Source organism: Nannobrachium achirus (assembly GCF_963921795.1).
Source record: "Nannobrachium achirus genome assembly, chromosome: 5".
Taxonomy (NCBI): domain Eukaryota; kingdom Metazoa; phylum Chordata; class Actinopteri; order Myctophiformes; family Myctophidae; genus Nannobrachium; species Nannobrachium achirus.
Genome location: NC_137814.1, coordinates 20,822,224 through 20,843,429, shown reverse-complemented (window position 1 = coordinate 20,843,429; position 21,206 = coordinate 20,822,224). Strand labels below are relative to the sequence as shown.

The 21,206-nt window shown below is 41.1% G+C and overlaps 2 protein-coding genes across 4 annotated transcripts in view; both read left to right on the top strand.

The window, feature by feature from the left end:
• LOC308284894 (HORMA domain-containing protein 1-like) overlaps positions 1 to 4,306 on the top strand; it is a gene marked incomplete at both ends in the record, with an annotated part of 4,778 nt that extends 472 nt beyond the window's left edge. The window contains 10 exons of the mRNA XM_080725619.1: positions 537 to 681; positions 774 to 837; positions 931 to 967; positions 1,076 to 1,096; positions 1,303 to 1,329; positions 1,459 to 1,526; positions 2,359 to 2,507; positions 2,637 to 2,860; positions 3,230 to 3,292; positions 4,262 to 4,306. Coding sequence (XP_080581745.1) covers positions 537 to 681; positions 774 to 837; positions 931 to 967; positions 1,076 to 1,096; positions 1,303 to 1,329; positions 1,459 to 1,526; positions 2,359 to 2,507; positions 2,637 to 2,860; positions 3,230 to 3,292; positions 4,262 to 4,306 — 843 coding nt within the window. The remainder of the gene's footprint in view (positions 1 to 536; positions 682 to 773; positions 838 to 930; positions 968 to 1,075; positions 1,097 to 1,302; positions 1,330 to 1,458; positions 1,527 to 2,358; positions 2,508 to 2,636; positions 2,861 to 3,229; positions 3,293 to 4,261) is intronic.
• Positions 4,307 to 5,753: 1,447 nt separating this feature from the next.
• Positions 5,754 to 14,431, top strand: LOC308286222 (crystallin J1A-like). 3 transcript variants are annotated; one of them, XM_080727187.1, is made up of 10 exons: positions 5,754 to 5,818; positions 6,243 to 6,309; positions 7,340 to 7,516; positions 8,450 to 8,548; positions 9,346 to 9,438; positions 10,907 to 11,063; positions 12,760 to 12,875; positions 13,184 to 13,261; positions 13,590 to 13,729; positions 14,073 to 14,430. In XM_080727187.1, exons 2-10 carry the CDS (start codon positions 6,243 to 6,245, stop codon positions 14,169 to 14,171), a joined length of 1,026 nt encoding a protein of 341 aa, XP_080583313.1. In that variant the 5' UTR covers positions 5,754 to 5,818; the 3' UTR covers positions 14,172 to 14,430. The 3 variants fall into 3 exon arrangements, with proteins under 3 accessions (XP_080583313.1, XP_080583312.1, XP_080583314.1); XM_080727186.1 differs by lacking the exon at positions 5,754 to 5,818 and adding an exon at positions 6,060 to 6,105 and having other exon boundaries at positions 14,073 to 14,431; XM_080727188.1 differs by lacking the exon at positions 5,754 to 5,818 and adding an exon at positions 6,080 to 6,132 and having other exon boundaries at positions 14,073 to 14,431.
• The last annotated feature ends 6,775 nt before the right edge of the window (positions 14,432 to 21,206 follow it).

The window sequence follows — 21,206 nt, the reverse complement described above, 5'->3', positions numbered from 1 at the left end:
ATGTAGGCTAGCTTGTGAATGTGTGGATGGAGGAGGGTTCTACAATGCTGTAGCCTATTTTATATCTGAGAATGTTGAGTTTACTGTATATCAGGGGTCTGCAGGGGGGCCACCAAATCCTTGTGTGATAGCATAATTATTTTTAAATGAACAAGTGAACCCTCGCATTCCTATACACTGAGGAGAACTTCAGCCAAAAATAGCAGATCTACAAGCTCTCAATGCCTCGCAGCGCGAGGCGTTGAGAGCTTGTAGATCATCTATTTTTGGCAAATAGGTTTGGTGTAGAGGTAAAAAAGAGCAGACCAAGTTCAGAGCAAAAGGTCAAACAAGTCTATGAATCTATCTATGAAATCGATGAGAATCTCCATCACACATTTATACTATGTGTAGTTGGGGTCCCTGCTTCATCCCTCTCTCAACTAAGGGGTCCTTGGCCTGAAAACGTTAAAGACCCCTCAGATTTACTGTATATGAAATGTGCTATACAAATAAACTGCACTGTAATGTTTTTGTCCTTTTCTGTCATAATGTAGTGGACCAACTTATTCCAAAGCGACTTGAAAACGGAGCAAGAGTCCCTCGTCTTCGTTAAGAGGATGGTGGCTGTGGCTGTGTCCTCCATCACCTACCTGAGAGGGATCTTCCCAGAGGACGCCTATAGGTCTAGATATCTGGAAGGTAAAAAATAAATAAACACTTCTTTGATAGTCATGGAATAAAGGCCTTTATCGTTTCTGTAAATGTACTTCCCTCTCACTTTACCTGATCAGATCAGTGTGTCAAGATTCTGCGAGAGAGCTGCAGCACACCCGGAGCTGGCAAAATTGTAACATGGTAAAAACAAAATAAACTATTGTAACATTGTATAATACCATATTTGCAAATTTAGTTCTGTCTACTGAAATAAATTAATATTATTATTTCCAGGATGATGGGATGCTTTGATGCACTCGAGAGGGGATATGTAAGTAGTATCATGTTTCATCTCTTTTATTTTAATTTTTTGTTGTTTCCTTACTGTAGGTCTGAGAATATTAATTGTTGCTTTCGATGCTGTTTGCCTTTTTAACAGCTTGAGATTGTGTCCATTGGGGTAAGTAAGGTCATTGCAAACAACTATTACATACATGACAAGAAAAAAAAAAGACGTGTATTAACTTGGTAACTTCTGATGAGCACTTGTTTATAGTCGTATGTATTGTACTGTATTAATGTATTAACTCCTGACTGCAAAACAAATAGCCTTTGGAGGATATTGAATATTTACTGTGGTATAACAAGTGTGATTTTACATTGTAGGTTTACACCAACTCAGGTGACCCCAATGTAAGTTCTCCTCTGAACACTGAATGTGATGATTTCAAACTAAAAGACACAATTCAGCTGACAGCATAGTCTCTATTATCCTTTCTTCTTAAACATAACAGATACCGTACATTTCTCCTCTCTTTGCAGTGCATGATTGAATCCTACCAGTTCAAATTCAAATACACAGACAAAGGACCACAGATGGATGTACTGAAGTGAGTACTGTACATACTGTATATCTAACAATCTTTATAACACAGTACACTGCAAGAGGTAAACAGCACAGAAGAGGGGTCTTGATTTGTCACTGGGAAATGGGAATAGAACAAGATAAGATATTTGGCTCTGGATTCTTCACATGTGAATGTAGACTGATAACAGTTATTCTGTGGTGTTGTGCTTCCCATTAAGTAATGAAACCTCAGGGGAATTTATGGTGGAGAGTTCTCTAGGCAGTTCAGAGTTCTCTAGGCCAGTGTTTCTCAAATGGGGGTACGTGTACCCCTAGGGTTATGCGGTGGTACTGCATGGGGTACTCAGAAAATGCCCCCAAAAAAGAAAAATAGAAGTAGGCCTATACATTATGTTATGTTTAATGATGACACATCGTACCAGGCAACTTTGTGTTTGAATGATGTTTGAATGTAAGTTATTGATATGAAAACTGGACTGAAATGTTATGGCCACAGTGTTGAAAATAAATCTGTTCAGGAGGCACCTCTCACTCCATTTCTTATTTGAGACATTATATTCTTGAAAGGGGGGGTTATCATGGCATCATATACCACTAGTTATGGTTTTAATTGCAGTTTTATAAGGAAAACATTGTTGTCGGGTAAAGGGGGTACTTGGATTCAGAAATCTGGGAAAGGGGGTACTCAAGCCAAAGAAGATTGAGAAACACTGCTCTTTCCTTGAAGCTTTATAGAACAAAAATTGGCATGACATTTACGTATGTGCAGAATAACACCAGTGTCAATAAATGCAATCCCGTCCTAAAGCAAACCTTTGATGTTCTAAGCTCCAAACTATACTCCTTAACTACAGGAACAAGAAAGTAGAGATGCAGGTGACAATGGAGAACACCAAAAAGGCAACTGTGCTGCTGATTAGGAAGCTTTTCCTTCTTATGCAGAACCTGGGTGCTCTCCCCAACGACGTCGGCCTCACCATGAAACTGTTCTATTACGATGACAGTGAGATACGTTTTTGTTCATTGCAGTGATGCAGTCATCAAAGTAGTTTGGATTCCATTCATTACATACCGTATGCATTATTATTGGATAACCAAACCATCTCCTCCCTGTCCTTTGATTAATATGCAGTCACGCCTGCCGATTATGAGCCGCCGGGCTTCAAGGAGGGCGTGTGTGACAGCCTTTGGTTTGAGGGCATGGCAGTGCATTTCAGAGTGGGTGAGGTGCAGACACCCTTCCACACCATGAAGGTGCGCGTGTCGGCAGGGGAGAGCCGCTCAGAGAAGCTCCGGGATGGCATGCAGGTCTCTGTGGAAGGCCTGAACCATTTCTCTGTGCTGAGAGAAACCCAGGTGAGTGTTCCACAGGGAGGAGAGAGTATGATTCTAAAAAGTCTAATAGTGTTACAGTTTGCATTCCTAAAACCTGGAAGTTTGCAATTGGTCCCCTTTGCACATTTCCAATGCATTTACCCCTGTTTGTTTTTTGTATTATACAGAAGCGTTTGGTTTATTTTCTTGAACCCAAGGCAAAATTTCCATTTTGGGTTAGTGTAAAAGAATATATGTTATCACCTGCACACACACTTGTACCGGTAATTCTAATCATAGGACTTGTTCTTTTCTGAACTTCCTCTATACAGGACAGAAATTGGATTAGTGACCTGTAAAGTTACCAGTAACATATATTTTATGTGGTTGTCTGTGTCTGTGCATTTACAGGATCCTCATGCCAGTGTGGTGAACAATGAAGTTCTACCTCCTACAGATGGTAAGGGAGACAGGGTACTTCTATTATACACTAGTCATTAAAAATATATACTGTATACTGTATTAATTTGCTCATAGAAATTGGGAATATACTTGCTTGGTTACTTATGATAAAGGATATTTAGTTAAGTTAAGTTTAATGTCTACAGGTCTACTAATATGCAACCATAGGCAGTATTGTCAATGCACATTGGTACACCTAAAACTAACACGCTCATTATTAATTTTAGGGATGTGGTATCGGTTCTCGTGGTATCGGTACTCGCCCCGATACCGGCCTATTTTGCGGTATCGGTACTCGTCAGATACTGCTCACAAAGCGCCCGAGTACCCTGTGTGTTCCGCCACTTCGCCTTTCTCTCTCTCTCTTAAAGTATCAAAAGTAAAAATACAAAATGTTTGAGCATAGCAGATCTAGAAGATCATGCACTGTACAGGAGTTTCCATGGGCTAAACCTGAAAAAAAAGTGAAATGTGTGGCAGTTGTGCCATGTTCTGGGAAAGCAATGCAATTTAATGTGTTATATACAGCCAGAAAGTGAGGAACATCTGATAAAAAAAAAGTAATTTAAAGACATTTTGTATTATTAATTGTACTCGTATTGGTACTCGGTATCGGCGAGTACTCAAAATGAAGTACTCGTACTTGTACTCGGTCAGCAAAAAAGTGGTATCGGGACATCCCTAATTAACTTGATTATTATTATATTATTATCCTGCTGTAATTTTTACCCGAACCAGGAAACAAGCTACAAATTCAGCCTAGGGTTTCATATCCCTTTAACGCTTGCTTCTACATTATACAGAGTCTGCAGAGTTCAAGAAACCCCAGAGGCCTGCGAGAAAGGTTTGAATGATATAATTATAGTTTGTTTGGCAGTTCAGATGAAGATAGTTCCTTTCAATAAAGCTCCTGTGTTTTGGTCACATGAAAACTGGTGGGATGCATGATTATATTATATCTCATTTGTTTCTCCTTCTCAGAGACGGGTTGCCACCATAACTGTACCCAAGAAGAAGAGAATGTAGTCACTATGATCTGTCAAACCAAATATGGAATCTTGAGCATCTTTTATTTTGATTTGTGGTGTTTTGACAGATACTGATGCCAGATTTGTAATTTGTTCAAGAAATAACCCTTTGTGTGTGTATATCTTTGTTTATTCTTGCCTAAACCTTATAAAAACCTTACTAAACCTTACATAAACCGTTGTACCATAGTACCATAGTAAAAATACATTTGAAATGAGTAATAACTAGTAAAATAAGTATGGTTAAGGGAATGGCAGTGTTTGTCTTTGCCACAACCTCCACACGGGTGATGTTATAGTTGTTTATAAAACAGGAGCCAGCTTTTAGGTGCTCGACCACATGATGTGCTCGCCTCACATCCCTACAGAAAGACGCACATGCAGATAATAAGAACAGGAAATAATTCTGTCTGTTTTAGTACATTTATTTTACAGTCATTATAGTGATATTGTACATCTGGATCTTTTCTTAGAATGTTACCTGCAAAATCCAGTGTAGCCTCTCTCCTGAAATAACTAATAGCTAGCAATAATTTATCAGACAATGTTATCTATAATTAACAGCATTTGTCATGTAAATAACCTTGTGAAGACACCTGCAGCCAGACCCAGGGTGCTGTCATTGGTCCTCAGTAACACTTCCTCTTCGGAATCAAAAGACAACACCGACATGACAGGGCCAAATAAGAGCTCTTCCTTTACACAGGTCATCTCATCTGTCCAGTTTCCTAGAGAGGAGACAGGAGAGAGTTGCATACACTACTCTCAATACAATAATTCATCTGTAAATATTCTGTAAATAAATAAATCCAATGTTCTGAATTTAAAACTGCTTTTTCCAGTGTTGTTTTTTTGACATGCAGTTATTGGGTTATTTGTGGAAATAATGGTATTTCAAATGGCCAGTTTTATAAATTAAATGTGATAAACACCACACATTATGACATTTATTTTAAGCATTGAGGATTTACAGTGTAATTAGGGTCATACAGATATGTTCACAGTGTCTACCTTATTATTATTTAATTTAATATTTGACAATTTGGTAATAAAAGGGTCTTATTAAAAAGTAATTAAATTGTAAGGTTAGAAATGTACAAATACCCTGTTCAGTTATACCATATGTTGGTTTACAGGGCAGAAGAATAACTCAGATTTAATATCACTTTGTGGAACTTGATGTTCTACATAATAAATAAATAAAACAATCTATTAAAAGTACAAAAGTTGGTAAACCTACGCATTATGCAAAATGTCCTATTTATTGTGTTAGTCACTTTTTTATTGTTATTTATTATTATTTGCGGCTGGTAAAGGTAGGGATTATGGATGCTTTGATCAGTCATCATACAGTCGTATATACAGTGCATGCAAGGCGCGCCTTCGCCCTTCTGACGTGCGCTCTTATAACTGTGGTGCGCTCTTTTTGGACCTTTGACAATTCCGTAGGAGGAACCAGCAGATTTCATAACACTGCTGAAGAGTGATCTCTCTGGTAGAGGAGTCAACGGTAAGACGATATTTACCAAATGTTTGCATCATGCACTGTCTTTAATGTTATGTTAAACACGTATTTAAGCTTTCATTGTAATATTACTCAGCAGAGGGACCGCCCTAACGGGGGCGGGCTTCCCCAAGTTTGTACTTGAGGTGGGGAGAGACCTTATCTTGTCCGTTTTTATGGATGTATTTTGTTGTTTGTGTATTGTATTTGTATATAATGTTCATTTGTGCAATAAGGACCCCCTCGAAAATGAGATGGTGCATCATCTCAAGGGGTTTATCCTTCCAATAAAGGTAGACCTACTATAAACGAGAAAAGAGGTTTAACATGTTCACAGGCACCATGTGATATTTATTTTGCACTGCTGTAGTGCTGCATAATTAAGTGTATTTAAAATAATTATAATTATTGATCTGCACTTTCGTTACAGATGGCTTTAGCTCTGGCCGACAGAGCTCTAGGGGCCATAATTGGATCAGCTGTAGCAGATGCAGCAGGTAGGTAAACACTAATTAATCAGAATGCTATTAACCCAAAAGATGTACAATCACAATGATGTCTGTTCATCATTCATTTTTTGTTTCATCAATTGTATTTGGAATTTCATTTGACATTGCTGTGCTCCTGTAAAAAATAGGACTATTATTTCAACAAACTATATAATGATGTTTTGTTCAGGTCGACCTTCATCAGATACAGTATATGATGATGGTCACATGATGATGGAATGACACCCAGGACCCAGCCATCTTGTTTTGAATGCAATCATACAGTTTACAGTTTAGGCATTTAGCAGACACTTTTAATCCAAAGCGACTTACAATAAGCAGGTAATAATCACTATAATAAACAAGATAATATGTCAGTACATCAACAGCAATTTAACAAATGCAAATGAATATCTATCTAGAAAACAATATAATCAGTCAAGAAAATAAGGTTCTAAAAAACCTAAAAACAAACGCTAACTAGCTTCATGTATGGTCATTGAGTGTTACAGTAGTGCTAGGTGGAGTCTGAAAAGGTGAGTCTTCAGTCCAAAGCTAGCGAGTGCGTCTGTTGTTCTAAGTGCGACAGGGAGTTTATTCTACAACTTTGGGGCCAGGAGGGCAAACTGTCTCGGACGAGTGGATTTTTGCCCTGGGGTTTGTAGCGAGGGTTCTGTCAGCATCCCTGTGTTGGCTGATCTAAGTGAACGGGTGGGGGTGTAGGGGTTGATCAGGTTTTGGAGGTATGGAGGAGCCATATACCTTTGGCTGCTTTGAAGGTCAGCATCAGTGTTTTGTATTCAGTGCTGGCCGCAACCGGGAGCCAGTGGAGGCTGCGGAGAAGGGGGGAGACATGTGAGAACTTAATAACTGGTTACATGGCATAATTCTTCTGGCCTCGCCTTCAACTATTTCTCTGCTGCCAGCAACTCATGTCATGAAGTACAAGTTTCCTGCATAATCCTGTTAGGAATCTGTTGAGCTCCACCGGTTCCTTCTGTCAGATGAATGACCTTTTTGTCCCATCATCTGGCTGCAGCCCAGCCTCTCCACTGGGTGTATGACCTGCAGAAGCTGAAAGGTCTCCTGTCCGAGAATCCTCACCCTGAGTTCCGCCCTGAGTCTGCCAACCCATTCTACAGGAGGGAGACGGGCAAGCAGAGTTGCTATGGAGACCAGGCCTATGTCCTGCTTGAGTCGTTGTCCATATGTGGAGGTAGGTAGGCCTGTCGCTCCAATGTTGTTAAAGCTTAATTTATATATTCCATGCGAGCAGTGTACTACAGAGTCAACCTTGAGAGCTTTAGGCATTTTGCAGATTCTTGTCTTGTTTTCAAGGTTCTCAATGGGCTTGCACCTCCACCATTGAAACAGTTTATAAAACAAAGTGAAAGTGGTGGCAGAACAACAAGGGCAACTACCAGAGGGGACTGAGCGAGGTTCCATTCAGACAGAGTGTGTTTGGTAAAACAGTCCTCTCTGTTAGAGCCTCCCATCAATGGAACAGTCTCCCTACTGAAGGAAGAGAGACCTCCAACTTCAAATTCAACCTTAAGAGGTGGCTTAAAGCAAATCAGATTTGTAATCATGGGTAATTATCTGCTCCATCTGTCACTGGAGTTACTCAGAATTGGCTATAATTAGTCCCCTTCACTATTTTACTATTTACTATTTTACTATTACTATTTTAAAATTCAAATTTAAGAGGTGGCCTTAAGCAAATCAAATGTGTAATCATGGGTAATTATCTGCTCCTTCTGTCACTGGTGTCACTCATAATTTGCTATAATTATGTCCCCTTGCTATTTTTACTGTATTGTATGTATTGAATGTATCTTATGTACATGTTTTTGTATGGATAGCCTTATCAGTTATCACCACTTTTTTACAGCCTCCTCAGGGACTACAGATGAAAATTAGGTTATGGCTAACTCTGGCCCATTTACATTGATGTGAACTGACATGTTGATTAATGTGCCGTGTCCCTGATAAATAAATAAATATAATTAGCCTAGCTCTGTGATTCAAATAGACACATGACTTCAAAAGGCATCTTCACATTATTGCAATTTAATTATGTTATGTGTTTTGTGTCAGTCTAATGTTTGATGTGAAGAATCTACAATGTGGTTATTCCCTATTTGACCAGGTCTAAATGTTGATGATTTGAAGAAGCGCACATTAACATTCTTTGGACCCGGGTCGGAGTATGATACACCTGTCAATGATCCTTACCGAGAGAGAGGAGGTAAGGAATTTGGTGTTGAAGAGGAACATATTCCCTTCATTAAACATGAGATTGTGGATGAAAGTATATTTGTACACAAAAGAGACATTTTCATAATGACATCTATACTATAATTTTGCGAATGTCTGTCTGAGTGTCTGTCTGAGTGAGTGTCTGAGTGAGTGTCTGTCACAGCGTTTCTCCTCAGTGGCTGGAGCAATTGATCTGAAATCGCATCACCATTAGCATATGAACACACCTGACATAACTGTGAAGCCCGTTTGTCACTTTCACAAATCGTATGCTGTATATTGGCATTTTTATGCTGTATCTATATCTATTCTGCATCTAGCTTGAGGCTCATCTATTCTGCATCTAGCATGAGGCAACATGTTTAACCAGCTCTCTCTGTGTGTGTGTGTGTGTGTGTGTGTGTGTGTGTGTGTGCAGGCAGGCGGGTGTGTGCGTGGGCGGGCGGGGGGGGGGGGGGGGGGGGTTGCCATTAAACGAAACGGGTATTTCTTACATTGATGCTCCTACATATTATCATGCAAGCACCAGTTAAAGTTACTTTCCATCCCTCATATACTGTATGCACAGTGCACATCCCATAACCCACACACTGCACATCATTTTGGAGCTCATATCTTTGAACGGGTAAGGGCTAGTTAAAGTAAACTTTGATTATTATTCCTATTTTCATAATGATTAGGTAGACTATGGGTTAAGTTTTATAATGACTGCTTTTAAGAATCATAAAATGGCATAACTGTATTTTTCATTTTATTATATGTATTTATTTATTGTTGCTATACCAGGCCCAAGACCTCAACTACCCATTGAGGGACCATGGAGACATGGAAGTTTAAAGAACTTCCTGAAGAATGTAGACGCTGGCAAAGAGGAAACGGGTAAAACTGCAATGCTAAATCTATATCAAACATATAATTTTCGGAATGTCTGTCTGTCTGTCTGTCTGACTGAGTGTCTGTCTGTCTGAGTGAGTGTCTGTCACAGCGTTTCTCCTCAGTGGCTGGAGCAATTGATCTGAAATCGCATCACCATTAGCATATGAACACACCTGACATAACTGTGAAGCCCGTTTGTCACTTTCACAAATCATATGCTGTATATTAGCATTTTTATGGTGTATCTACTATCTATTCTGCATCTAGCTTGAGGCATATCTATTCTGCATCTAGCATGAGGCAACATGTTTAACCAGCTCTGTGTGTGTGTGTGTGTGTGTGTGTGTGTGTGTGTGTGTGTGTGTGTGTGTGTGTGTGTGTGTGTGTGTGTGTGTGTGTGTGTGGGCGGGCGGGCGGGCGGGGGGGGGGGGGGGGGGGGTCTGTTGTCTGGCCCTGTTACAGATTTTGTCCAAAAATCATGCAGATCGGTACACAGTATCTCTGTAGCCACCAGTAAGACTCCCTAATCGGGAGATAAGCGACCGTAGGTCACTTATCTCCACAAATAGGGCAAACATTTTTTATTCCATAAACTTCCTGATCCATGTTGATGACATGAGTGTAGACATACTGTGTAGTGATTTTCGGGCCAAAACTGTAGGAGCAGTGGCCAAAAATGTGTTTTAAAAATCGGCCTGTAGGTGGCGCTAGAAGAGGGCCATGTGAGAAATGAGGGGTGGGCTGTCCGCGTTGCCTTGGCGGACGAATAGGTACTGGCCCCGGCTCTCCCGGACGCTCCTAGCCTGAGTTACGGCATTTTATGTGAGCTGCAGTGGCAGGGGGTCCTCCACTGGGGGCGCCACCACTTTTGCATCCGTTCTGGAGCACCAGGAGTGGGTGGTCCCCAGGAATTCCCCGTGAGCAGCTCCGTTGGGGTGGTCATTTGGTCATTTTTGCACATTTGGTATTTTTTTTACACCTGGGGGTCCCCCAGGGACCTGGGGGTCCCTGGAACTCCGGGGGTCCTTGGAGGTTGTAGTTTGGCAGGCAAGGAGTTTGTGTGGAAATTTTGGCATGGATCGGGCCAACGGTGGCCGAGATATGAGCAGGCCAAAAGTGTGACGTGTGAGGTGTGACGGACTGACGTGTGACGTGTGACGGACTGACGCACGGACACCTCGAGCAGCTTTCTGTAGTAAGATGCGACCTATGGTCGCAACGACCTACGGTCGCAATTAAACGAAACGGGTATTTCTTACATTGATGCTCCTACATATTATCATGCAAGCACCAGTTAAAGTTACTTTCCATCCCTCATATACTGTGTGCACAGTGCACATCCCATAACCCACACACTGCACATCATTTCAGAGCTCATATCTTTGAACGGGTAAGGACTAGTGTAAGTAAAGTATGATAACTGGGGTATCCCAAAAGGCAAGCATTGTAATGTTACTTTGCATTTCTTCAGGTTGTGAAACGGACTGCCAGGTGGATGGTATCGCAAAACTGGCTCCTGTGGTGGCTTGCTATGCAGGGAAACCTGACATGCTGGAAAAGGTGGAGAAAGCTGTCCGTGTCACACAGAACAATGACGCTTGTGTGGCAGAGACTCTGGCAGCAGCGAGGTCAGTATATTTGACAAGAGGGTTCATAACGGTGGTTTCATCGGTAATCCGTTTCACCCATTGACTATGAACTTTTTTAAAAATATTTAACACTCATCTTTTCTTTTCTCGAATTACAATCTAAAATATGAACCCTTGTTGTAAAAACAACTTCAGTGCCATATGCAAAGTGGGACCTCTTATATTGCCACCAAAGGGTACAAAGTGTTAAAAAAAATAGTGAATTTGTGCATGTGCACGCATGAAAATCCGTTCAGGCATTCAGGAGATAGCAGCCCTTATGTTTTCTTCAAATGTAAACAAACATGGCTGCCATGTTTGAAAGATGGGGTTGGTATGGGGGTTAAACATGCAATTTGCTTTTTTTTTTAAAGACGATTGGCAGGGAAGGCCATAGTTAAAAAGACAATTTTATTATAGAAATCGTCTTTTTGGCACTGGCAGACTGATTTGAAATTAAAATGTATTTTAATAATGTAATGTATTAATGTATCCAATCACAAAACTTCTAGGTGAGCATTATAAAAAAATCGGGTGTCCATTATCTATGGCTAAATACATCAAATCTAATGTATGCACAAAACCCAACAGAGGACCAACCAACCAACCGCTGCAGACAAGGGGATCTTGCTGACAATGGTAGTAAAAACTAGAATTGACAGAGTCAATTTTGACAAGTGTGCCTGCAGCGCGCTAAATGCGCGACCTCGTGCAGCGGTTCGGACCGTGAGACCGTCCGCCGAGTCGTCCGTGTTTCGTTGTGAGAGGGTCGGTCCCCTCGAAAAACGTGTTCTGGCACGAAACGGTTACGTTTTGCGCGTTTGTGACGCCCCCTAGGGGTCGAAGTGGAAATGCTTTTGGGGATTCGTTGAGTATGCCACCCCCGACCTGTGGTTGAAATTCAGTGTTGACTCGACCTATTGTTTGTGATTTATGGCTATTGTTTGCGAAACGGGCCCCTCCCGCAAACTTTGGAAGCACGTTACGAACGAACGGTACGGACTATCGAAATATCCTTTGACTATGTTTATCGCATGGCTTCATAGATCATGTGTACCGGTTTTTAAGACATTTGAAGAAAATATGTAGGAAAAGGAGCAAAAAGTGTGTTTTGGAGAAAATTCAAGATGGCGGAAAATCTATCCTGACGCAAATGGGCGGGGCCTATATGGGGAGATGCGTCTTGACCCAAGGAATCCAGGGAAAAAATAATTTTAATTTTCCGACCTACGGTTCAACAGTTACAGGCCAAAACGTAAACTGGGCTGTTATAGCGCCACCATGAGGCCAAATGACACTATTATTTTTTATTTAATCCTTGAAATCATTATGAACCTCCTCTCCAAGTCTTGAAACTGTAGCCCCTATGGTTTGCGAGAGAAAAATAATTGAATGTGAGTTTTGGCGAGTCCCATTCTAAGTCAATGGGGAAAATTAATTCACTAATAAATTAATATCAATTAAACTATAGAACCTTTCTCTTAGCAAGTTACTAGCACACGATTCCCGAGTAAGCCGGTCGATTTGACATATGGCGCGAGTGTGTGGTGCCAAAACTGTGGGAGGAGTAGCGTGGCAAACTTTGGGGAAAAGTATGGACAGAAAGACCTAAATAAATAAATATGAGCGATAACAATAGTCTGCCCATGCTATGCATAGGCACACTTAATAAAGACAATCTGAAATATTTGTCCAGGTTCCTGGAACATTTCATCCTGAATGGTGCTGATCCGAAAGCCTTGGAAGCGGTGGTTGAGCAGCTCAGTGACCCGAACAGAAAGCAGGCTCAGGACCTGGACAAAGCTGTGGTTGGTATGTGAGGCCCACAGCATTTTCACTTCATCACACCAAAGTCATGTGACCCCAGTCATGGCATTCAGGGGTTTATTGTTCTGTATGTTCTGTTAATGGTGGTCTCCATCATATTGGAGGGGCTTTTCCTTAAATAAAATATTACAATGCCATTTGTTTTTCTTTAATCTGACAATGAAGGCAGTGCTATATTTCTTAAGCAAATCTATGCACAATTTGTCTACTGTACACGCACACACAAATTACATCTTTTGGGTTTGGCATAAGGATTGTCAGTAAAAAGTTATATTTTTTTGGTTCTTTTTCAGGGCATATTCTTCAAGTAAAGGATAATTTGTCCAAGACTCCCCAGGAGATAATCCCCACTATGTTTCCAAACACATGAGGTAACCGCAATAGTCTCTCTTGAATTTTGGCAACATCGTACTTCTGATAAGCTATTACTGTAGAAATGTCTGTGTTCAAGACTTAAATTCATTGATATGTTTTGTTTTGTTGCATTCCTAAGCAAATCATTTGAGGAGACTCTTTGGGTCTCCATAGGGAACAAAGCAGGCTCTTTGTGTCTCCATACCAAGCCACTGCTGGTATTCAAGTGATTGGCTTAGGAATGCTACAAAAACTATCCCTTTAACTCTCAGCAACCTTTTACAATTGCAGCATAAAACACGAACACTCCCTTGCTTCACTCACACTGCACTTTTATCCCTTCAGGTTTGCCCGGTGCATTTCAAGCAGCACTGCATGGGGTCCTGACTGCCACGGAGTATGACCAGGCTGTCAGGGACACCATGAGCTGCGGGGGATGCACCAGTAGCCGGGGCTCCTTCATCGGGGCCTGTCTCGGGGCTCAGGTACTAAGAGCATGATGTTGTCACATGGGGATCTCTCATTTCTGCGGTTATACCAATGGATATTGAAATGGTCTTTATTTGTTCTAGGTTTAGTAGAGGATTATTTTGAAACTAGATTTGAAACACCAGTACAGGTCATTGATTGATTGTTTGTTTAATGTATTCATTGATGAATTCATTCAGGACTTGAGTTATTAGAAGTCTGCTCAGTGGCAAAATAATTTAAAAGTATACTTGTGAAACAGCTTTGTAAATGCCTGGTTCTGTAATTGAATGGAATAATGTTGATACCAACATATAACTGTAGTATAACTGTGTAACCACTGTGTTTTAATTTCCATAGATTGGGCTTCAGGGAATTCCAACTGCATGGACGAGTAAGACGCTTCGATATGACTCTCTGCTGGAGCACGCAAAGAAGATAGTTGAACACCACCAGTAGTCATGTTATTTCTTACTACGAAGAAATGTTAACAATTTAAGGTTACTGGGAACATCTGAGAGACTGTTGAGTTTTGACAGAGCAGTAAATGAAGGTTCTTGTCTAAAGTGTTTAGGGCAGGAACTAGATGTGTTTGTTTCTGTTAAAAGTACAACATGTTGATTCACATGTAAACCAAAAAGTGACCATGAAATAAAAACGATTTGTAACATTCATGTTGGAAAGGTTGAGCCTTTTTCTTTTATTGTTGTGCTTGGACTGAATAGAGTACAACCTGTTCATAGATTCCATATAGTTTAATCTTTTGGCAGCACAATCATCAGTGTATTTTGGATTCATGTCAATTTGTGTTGTCAGATATTTAACCACTTGAACTGTCAATACTTAATAAACTTGACCTTTCACTCTGTAGGCCTACTTTTAGTCTGCTCTTTTCCCCTCTTCACCAAACCCCTTTGCCTAAAATAGCACCTAGCCGATAAAAAAAGTTCTATCACACCGATAAAAAAAACACAAAGATTTGGAGGACCCCCTGTAGTAACTCTTGAGGACCATGGACCCCCTGTTGAAGACCCCTGATTTAGGGTAACATCTCGATATTTTTTACTCTGGTTTCAATCAATGTTATTGCGACCGTCAGGGAGCAGTTTACTATGAAAACCTCCACCGGCCGTCCGTCCGTCACACGTCACACCTTTGCCCTGCTCATATCTCCGCATCAGTATGACACCAGTAAGACTCCCTAATCGGGAGATAAGCGACCGTTGGTCGCTTATCTCCTGTCACACTGCTGACATCAGTATGACATCACACCGTACACAAATTACCCTTATATAAGACCGGCATTATCTACCGACAGATTAGTAACAAGATGTCAAAATCATTGAAGGTTTACCCTACTAACCAACTGTTTACCATAGCAACCATGTTTTTTACCTTAGCAACCAACTGTTTACCCTAGCAACCAACTTTTTACCACAGCAACCATGTTTTTTTTACCCTAGCAACCAACTGTTTACCCTAGCAACCAATTGTTTACCATAGCAACCATGTTTTCTTACCCTAGCAACCAACTGTTTACCCTAGCAACCAACTGTTTACCATAGCAACCATGTTTTTTACAGGGCCTGGGATTGATGACATCAGAAATCTCCATATATGGGCATGAAAGGGATTTTGTTTCTGGAAATATGTCTGTGGGGTGCCACATTTGGAATAAAACACTTACATCACACATCTGGATATCCATACAGCCCATCTAGTTTGCCTGTGTCCATTTATGCCCATATATCTGATGACATTGGGACAATGATCTCCATATATGGGCATAAAACTTATGTTAATTAGTAAAGCCTGGGGATCTCCATATATGGGCATGAGGGGTACCCTAAAAGGGCATCATCTGGGAATAGCAAATATAGTTATCCTAGAAAGTGAAAATCTTACATCAAAGGCCATAACTACCTACCTACCACCATACTGCATTCCTCATTAAACTACCTACCAGTAAGATGCCTAAGGGAGAAAAGCAAAGGGCGAGGTTGCACCATTTCTTGGTCTTCTGGCCAGTGATGTATATCGGACCATTTAACCATATATGGAGACATCTGGTACCCAAAGATATTCACAGATATGGGCTTAATATTGATGACATAAGGGATCTCCATATATGGGCGTAAAAGGGATTTGGTTCCCCTGGCATCACAGGGATCTCCATATATGGGCATAAAATGGATTTGGTTACCCTGGCAACACGGGGATCTCCATATCTCCATATATGGGCATAAAAGGGATTTGGTTCCCCTGGCATCACAGGGATCTCCATATATGGGCATAAAAGGGATTTGGTTCCCCTGACATTACAGTGATGTCAGTGGCTGGTTCTACAGAGGGGATCTCCATTTATGGGCATAAAAGGGAATGTATGTATGATGATGTCAGATATCATAGACGTCATAGGACTTTCACATAACGAATAACTGAGTAAGCATGTAAACCCGTAAAATCTATATTTGGGCATGGCTGATTTATGACCTCATCATGATGACACGAGCAAACAGCTGAATTGTATAAATGATCAGTGCAGAAACCAACAGAAGTATTTGACCAAGACTCTTCGATTTAAACATCAACAAAGGTGTGACGTTTGTTGATGGTCACAAAACGTGACGGACGGACGGACGGACGGACGGACGGCCGGTGGAGGTTTTCATAGTAAACTGCTCCCTAACGGTCGCAATCACACCACATGTGTACACAAACCTTTGTGTACGTTGCTGTGGCAACAGTCTGTTGTTGCTGGTCTGTTAGTGTACGTTAGCAACCACCTTAGCAACCATGGTTTTACCCTAGCAACCAACTGTTTACCCTAGCAACCAACTGTTTACCATAGCAACCATGTTTTTTTACCCTAGCAACCAACTGTTTACCATAGCAACCAGATACGCAGAGCAGGGATCTCCATATATGGGCATAAACAGGTGACATCACACTGATGTCAGATACTCAGAGCAGGGATTTCTCCATAATATATGGGCATAAAAGGGATTCTGTTAGGGATCTCCTAATTTTCAGTTTTCGCCACCTAGTGGCGGAAAAAATTACCTCTGGGAACTCAGATTGGGGATCTCCATATATGGGCATAAAAGGGATTCTGTTAGGGATCTCCATATATGGGCATACAAGGGATTCTGTTAGGGATCTCCATATATGGGCATAAAAGGGATTCTGTTAGGGATCTCCATATATGGGCATAAAAGGGATTCTGTTAGGGATCTCCATATATGGGCATAAAAGGGATCTCCATATATGGGCATAAAAGGGATTATGTTAGGGCTCTCCATATATGGGCATAAAAGGGATTCTGTTAGCTGTTAGTGATCTCCATATATGGGCATAAAAGGGATGCTGTTAGGGATCTCCATATATGGGCATAAAAGGGATTCTGTTAGGGATCTCCATATATGAGCATGAAAGGGATTCTGTTAGGGATCTCCATATATGGGCATAAAAGGGATTGTATCCCAGATGATGCCCTGTTAGGAGATCCACACTAACAGAATCCATATATGGTCCTACCGACAGCTGCTACAAGCCAACCCTGGCGATAAGGTCTGAGTCGAAGAAATGCTTCTTTCCTGGCAAGAATTGCCCCTTTAAGGGCTTGTTTGTGTATTGTATGACATCACGCCACATCATCGGCTGAGGACTGTGTGATGTCATCATATCTCCATATATGGAGACATAAGTTGCTCATGCCCAAATATGGGCTGGTGAGGTCAGACTTAGTGTGATGCGTAGGTTATCTCCATATATGGAGATTCAACTTCAATGAGTAACCATGGCAAACTGTCAACTGCCCGTATGTCTTGATAATTGGTAAAACAAACTTTTGGCCTATTCGTGGAGATAAGCGACCAACGGTCGCTTATCTCCCGATTAGGGAGTCTTACTGGTAATGACCTATTGAAATAAGCAGAATGATATAGCAAATGTATGTAAGTTTCAATGTTAAAATACCTCAGAATTTAGATATTAAGAAATACGTAGACCAAAACTGGGGAGTGGGGATAATGACATTTATTGCGACCGTTAGGGAGCAGTTTACTATGAAAACCTCCACCGGCCGTCCGTCCGTCCGTCCGTCACGTTTTGTGACCATCAACAAACGTCACACCTTTGTTGATGTTTAAATCGAAGAGTCTTGGTCAAATACTTCTGTTGGTTTCTGCACTGATCATTTATACAATTCAGCTGTGTTTGCTCGTGTCATCATGATGAGGTCATAAATCAGCCATGCCCAAATATAGATTTTACGGGTTTACATGCTTACTCAGTTATTCGTTATGTGAAAGTCCTATGACGTCTATGATATCTGACATCATCATACATACATTCCCTTTTATGCCCATAAATGGAGATCCCCTCTGTAGAACCAGCCACTGACATCACTGTAATGTCAGGGGAACCAAATCCCTTTTATGCCCATATATGGAGATCCCTGTGATGCCAGGGGAACCAGGCTCGGAGTGGGACCAATTTTCAGCCCTGGGATTTGAATCAGACCAGCCCTCATGCTCGCGCGCTAATTTTTTTTTTGCATTATTTATTAATATAAACAGTAACAAACAGCTATTTTCCCCATCTACTTGCCTGATTAACCATGTGTAGTGCCCCAGGGCGACCTCAAATATAAGTGCCCCCCCCCCCCCCCCCCCCCCCACACACACACCCCATAATGGAACATAACCGTAACCAGCAACTACCAATATTTAAGCAACTTTACAGAAAAATAAGACCAAAGTTGCTTATAATAAGCAGACATGGCAACCCTGACACACACAACATATTTATTTTACTATGGCTCTCTAAGCAGCATAGATTTGTATGATACTAACAGTTACAGTACAAATTCAACAAATATCAGACCATAAAAATGCCACCAGAAAGATAAGCCCAAAGTTGCTTTGCAGACAAGCAGACATGGCAACCCTGACACACAAAAAATGTACAATTTAGGCATTTATCAACTACCAATATTTAAGCAACTTTACAGAAAAATAAGACCAAAGTTGCTTATAATAAGCAGACATGGCAACCCTGACACACACAACATATTTATTTTACTATGGCTCTCTAAGCAGCATAAATTTGCATGATACTAACAGTTACAGTACAAATTCAACAAATATCAGACCACAAAAATGCCACCAGAAAGCCACCAGAAAGATAAGCCCAAAGTTGCTTTGCAGACAAGCAGACATGGCAACCCTGACACACTAAAAATGTACAATTTAGGCATTTAGCAGACGCTCTTAACCCAGAGTGATTTACAATAAGCAAGGTAATACATCAACATCAATACATCGTATATAGTGCACCAGTTCTTTTAGAGTTGTGCATACTAGCTTAGTATCCACCAAATGTTTCCTCCAAACCCTCAACTGTAACCAGTCAAGTTAGAGACAGCAACATTACATTAGCTTAGCTCATGTGAATATTTTGTGTTTACAGTGAGAAAACACTACAAACACTAATAATGTCATTTCTTCTTCAAAGCACATAAAACACAGACTGCAAGGCAATAGCATGAAACATTATGTATCCATGGGATGAACGTTTCTCCATATGTACCTAAAACAGCCTGGAGAGAAGAGTGCACAACTCACACACTCACACAAGGCTGGCTAAATCCACAGGGAACAGTTAAATAAAGTTTTACCTTGCGCCAAAATATCCAATTTTATATCAAGGTGCCCAGATTTCCAGCCTGTCCTGGATTTGGTTATTCCACAGAGGCACAGCCACCCACACACAACAACAACAAATCCACCCTCTTTGAACAGATGAAAACGCGTGATTCCTAAACCCACCAGGATTGAGTTAAGACCCGCCTCCTCTCGATAATCTTAAGTATGAAAGTGCCCATGAACGTTTGATTGATTGATTGAAGGCTTTATTAGAAGTTTGCATAGGAAAATGTACAGATTCATGACGGTACAGTTCACTGGTACAAGGTCTACTAAAAGGAGATCCATGAAAAGACTAAGCTTATTTCAACAGGAAACCATTATTACGCGTTAGTGCTGCTCGCTCAAGTGCAAAGTACCTACTACCTACTGATCCATTACAATAATACACTAGGCCCAAAGCCATATCCAAACCATAACAATTTAACTGATAATCAGTAAGAGCTTTTATTTTGAGCACAGTAGTGACAAATTAATAGCTTTCTCAGTACGTTTTTCTCTTTAGCAAAGTTACAACGTTTTCCCTTTACACTGTATACTATTGAAGAGTAGTGTTTAAACTGCAAGTGCACCTTTAAGCACAGTACAATTAAGTCAGTTTCAAGTTTTTTTAGCACAGTTTATTTTGAGCACTGTAGTGAGAAATTAATAGTTGTGCATTGTGCAAATGCAGGCTTTTCTCAAGTAGGCTACAAGTCTCCGTGCCTCTGACTTTATCCACCCTCCATGTGTCAGGCAGGGATTTCAGCCACTCCTGGAAGTCCTCGCGTTTCCGCGAGGCGGGTTTTAACTCAAGCCTGGTGGGTTTAGGAATCACGCGATGAAAACATAGTCAGCGGGCTTGTCAGAAGACGTTAAACAGTCACTATGATTGGATGAGAAAGAGGTCTACAGAATCCCAAACCAGTTGTGTAAAACATCCCGCCCCCCAAATGCTGTGATTGGCTTAGAAGCAATGCTAAGGGTGCTTCAAAGAGTCAAAAAGGTACCACGGCCGGCGTTGTCATATAAAATGCATATAATAATATACACCGCAGTGACCTGCAGCGGCCCGACTCCCCCTAGTGGCCCACCGGGGAATCTCCCGGCTCTCCAGATGGCCACGCCGACGGTGAGGGGAACCAAATCCCTTTTATGCCCATATATGGAGATATGGAGATCCCCGTGTTGCCAGGGTAACCACATCCATTTTATGCCCATATATGGAGATCCCTGTGATGCCAGGGGAACCAAATCCCTTTTACGCCCATATATGGAGATCCCTTATGTCATCAATATTAAGCCCATATCTGTGAATATCTTTGGGTACCAGATGTCTCCATATATGGTTAAATGGTCCGATATACATCACTGGCCAGAAGACCAAGAAATGGTGCAACCTCGCCCTTTGCTTTTCTCCCTTAGGCATCTTACTGGTAGGTAGTTTAATGAGGAATGCAGTATGGTGGTAGGTAGGTAGTTATGGCCTTTGATGTAAGATTTTCACTTTCTAGGATAACTATATTTGCTATTCCCAGATGATGCCCTTTTAGGGTACCCCTCATGCCCATATATGGAGATCCCCAGGCTTTACTAATTAACATAAGTTTTATGCCCATATATGGAGATCATTGTCCCAATGTCATCAGATATATGGGCATAAATGGACACAGGCAAACTAGATGGGCTGTATGGATATCCAGATGTGTGATGTAAGTGTTTTATTCCAAATGTGGCACCCCACAGACATATTTCCAGAAACAAAATCCCTTTCATGCCCATATATGGAGATTTCTGATGTCATCAA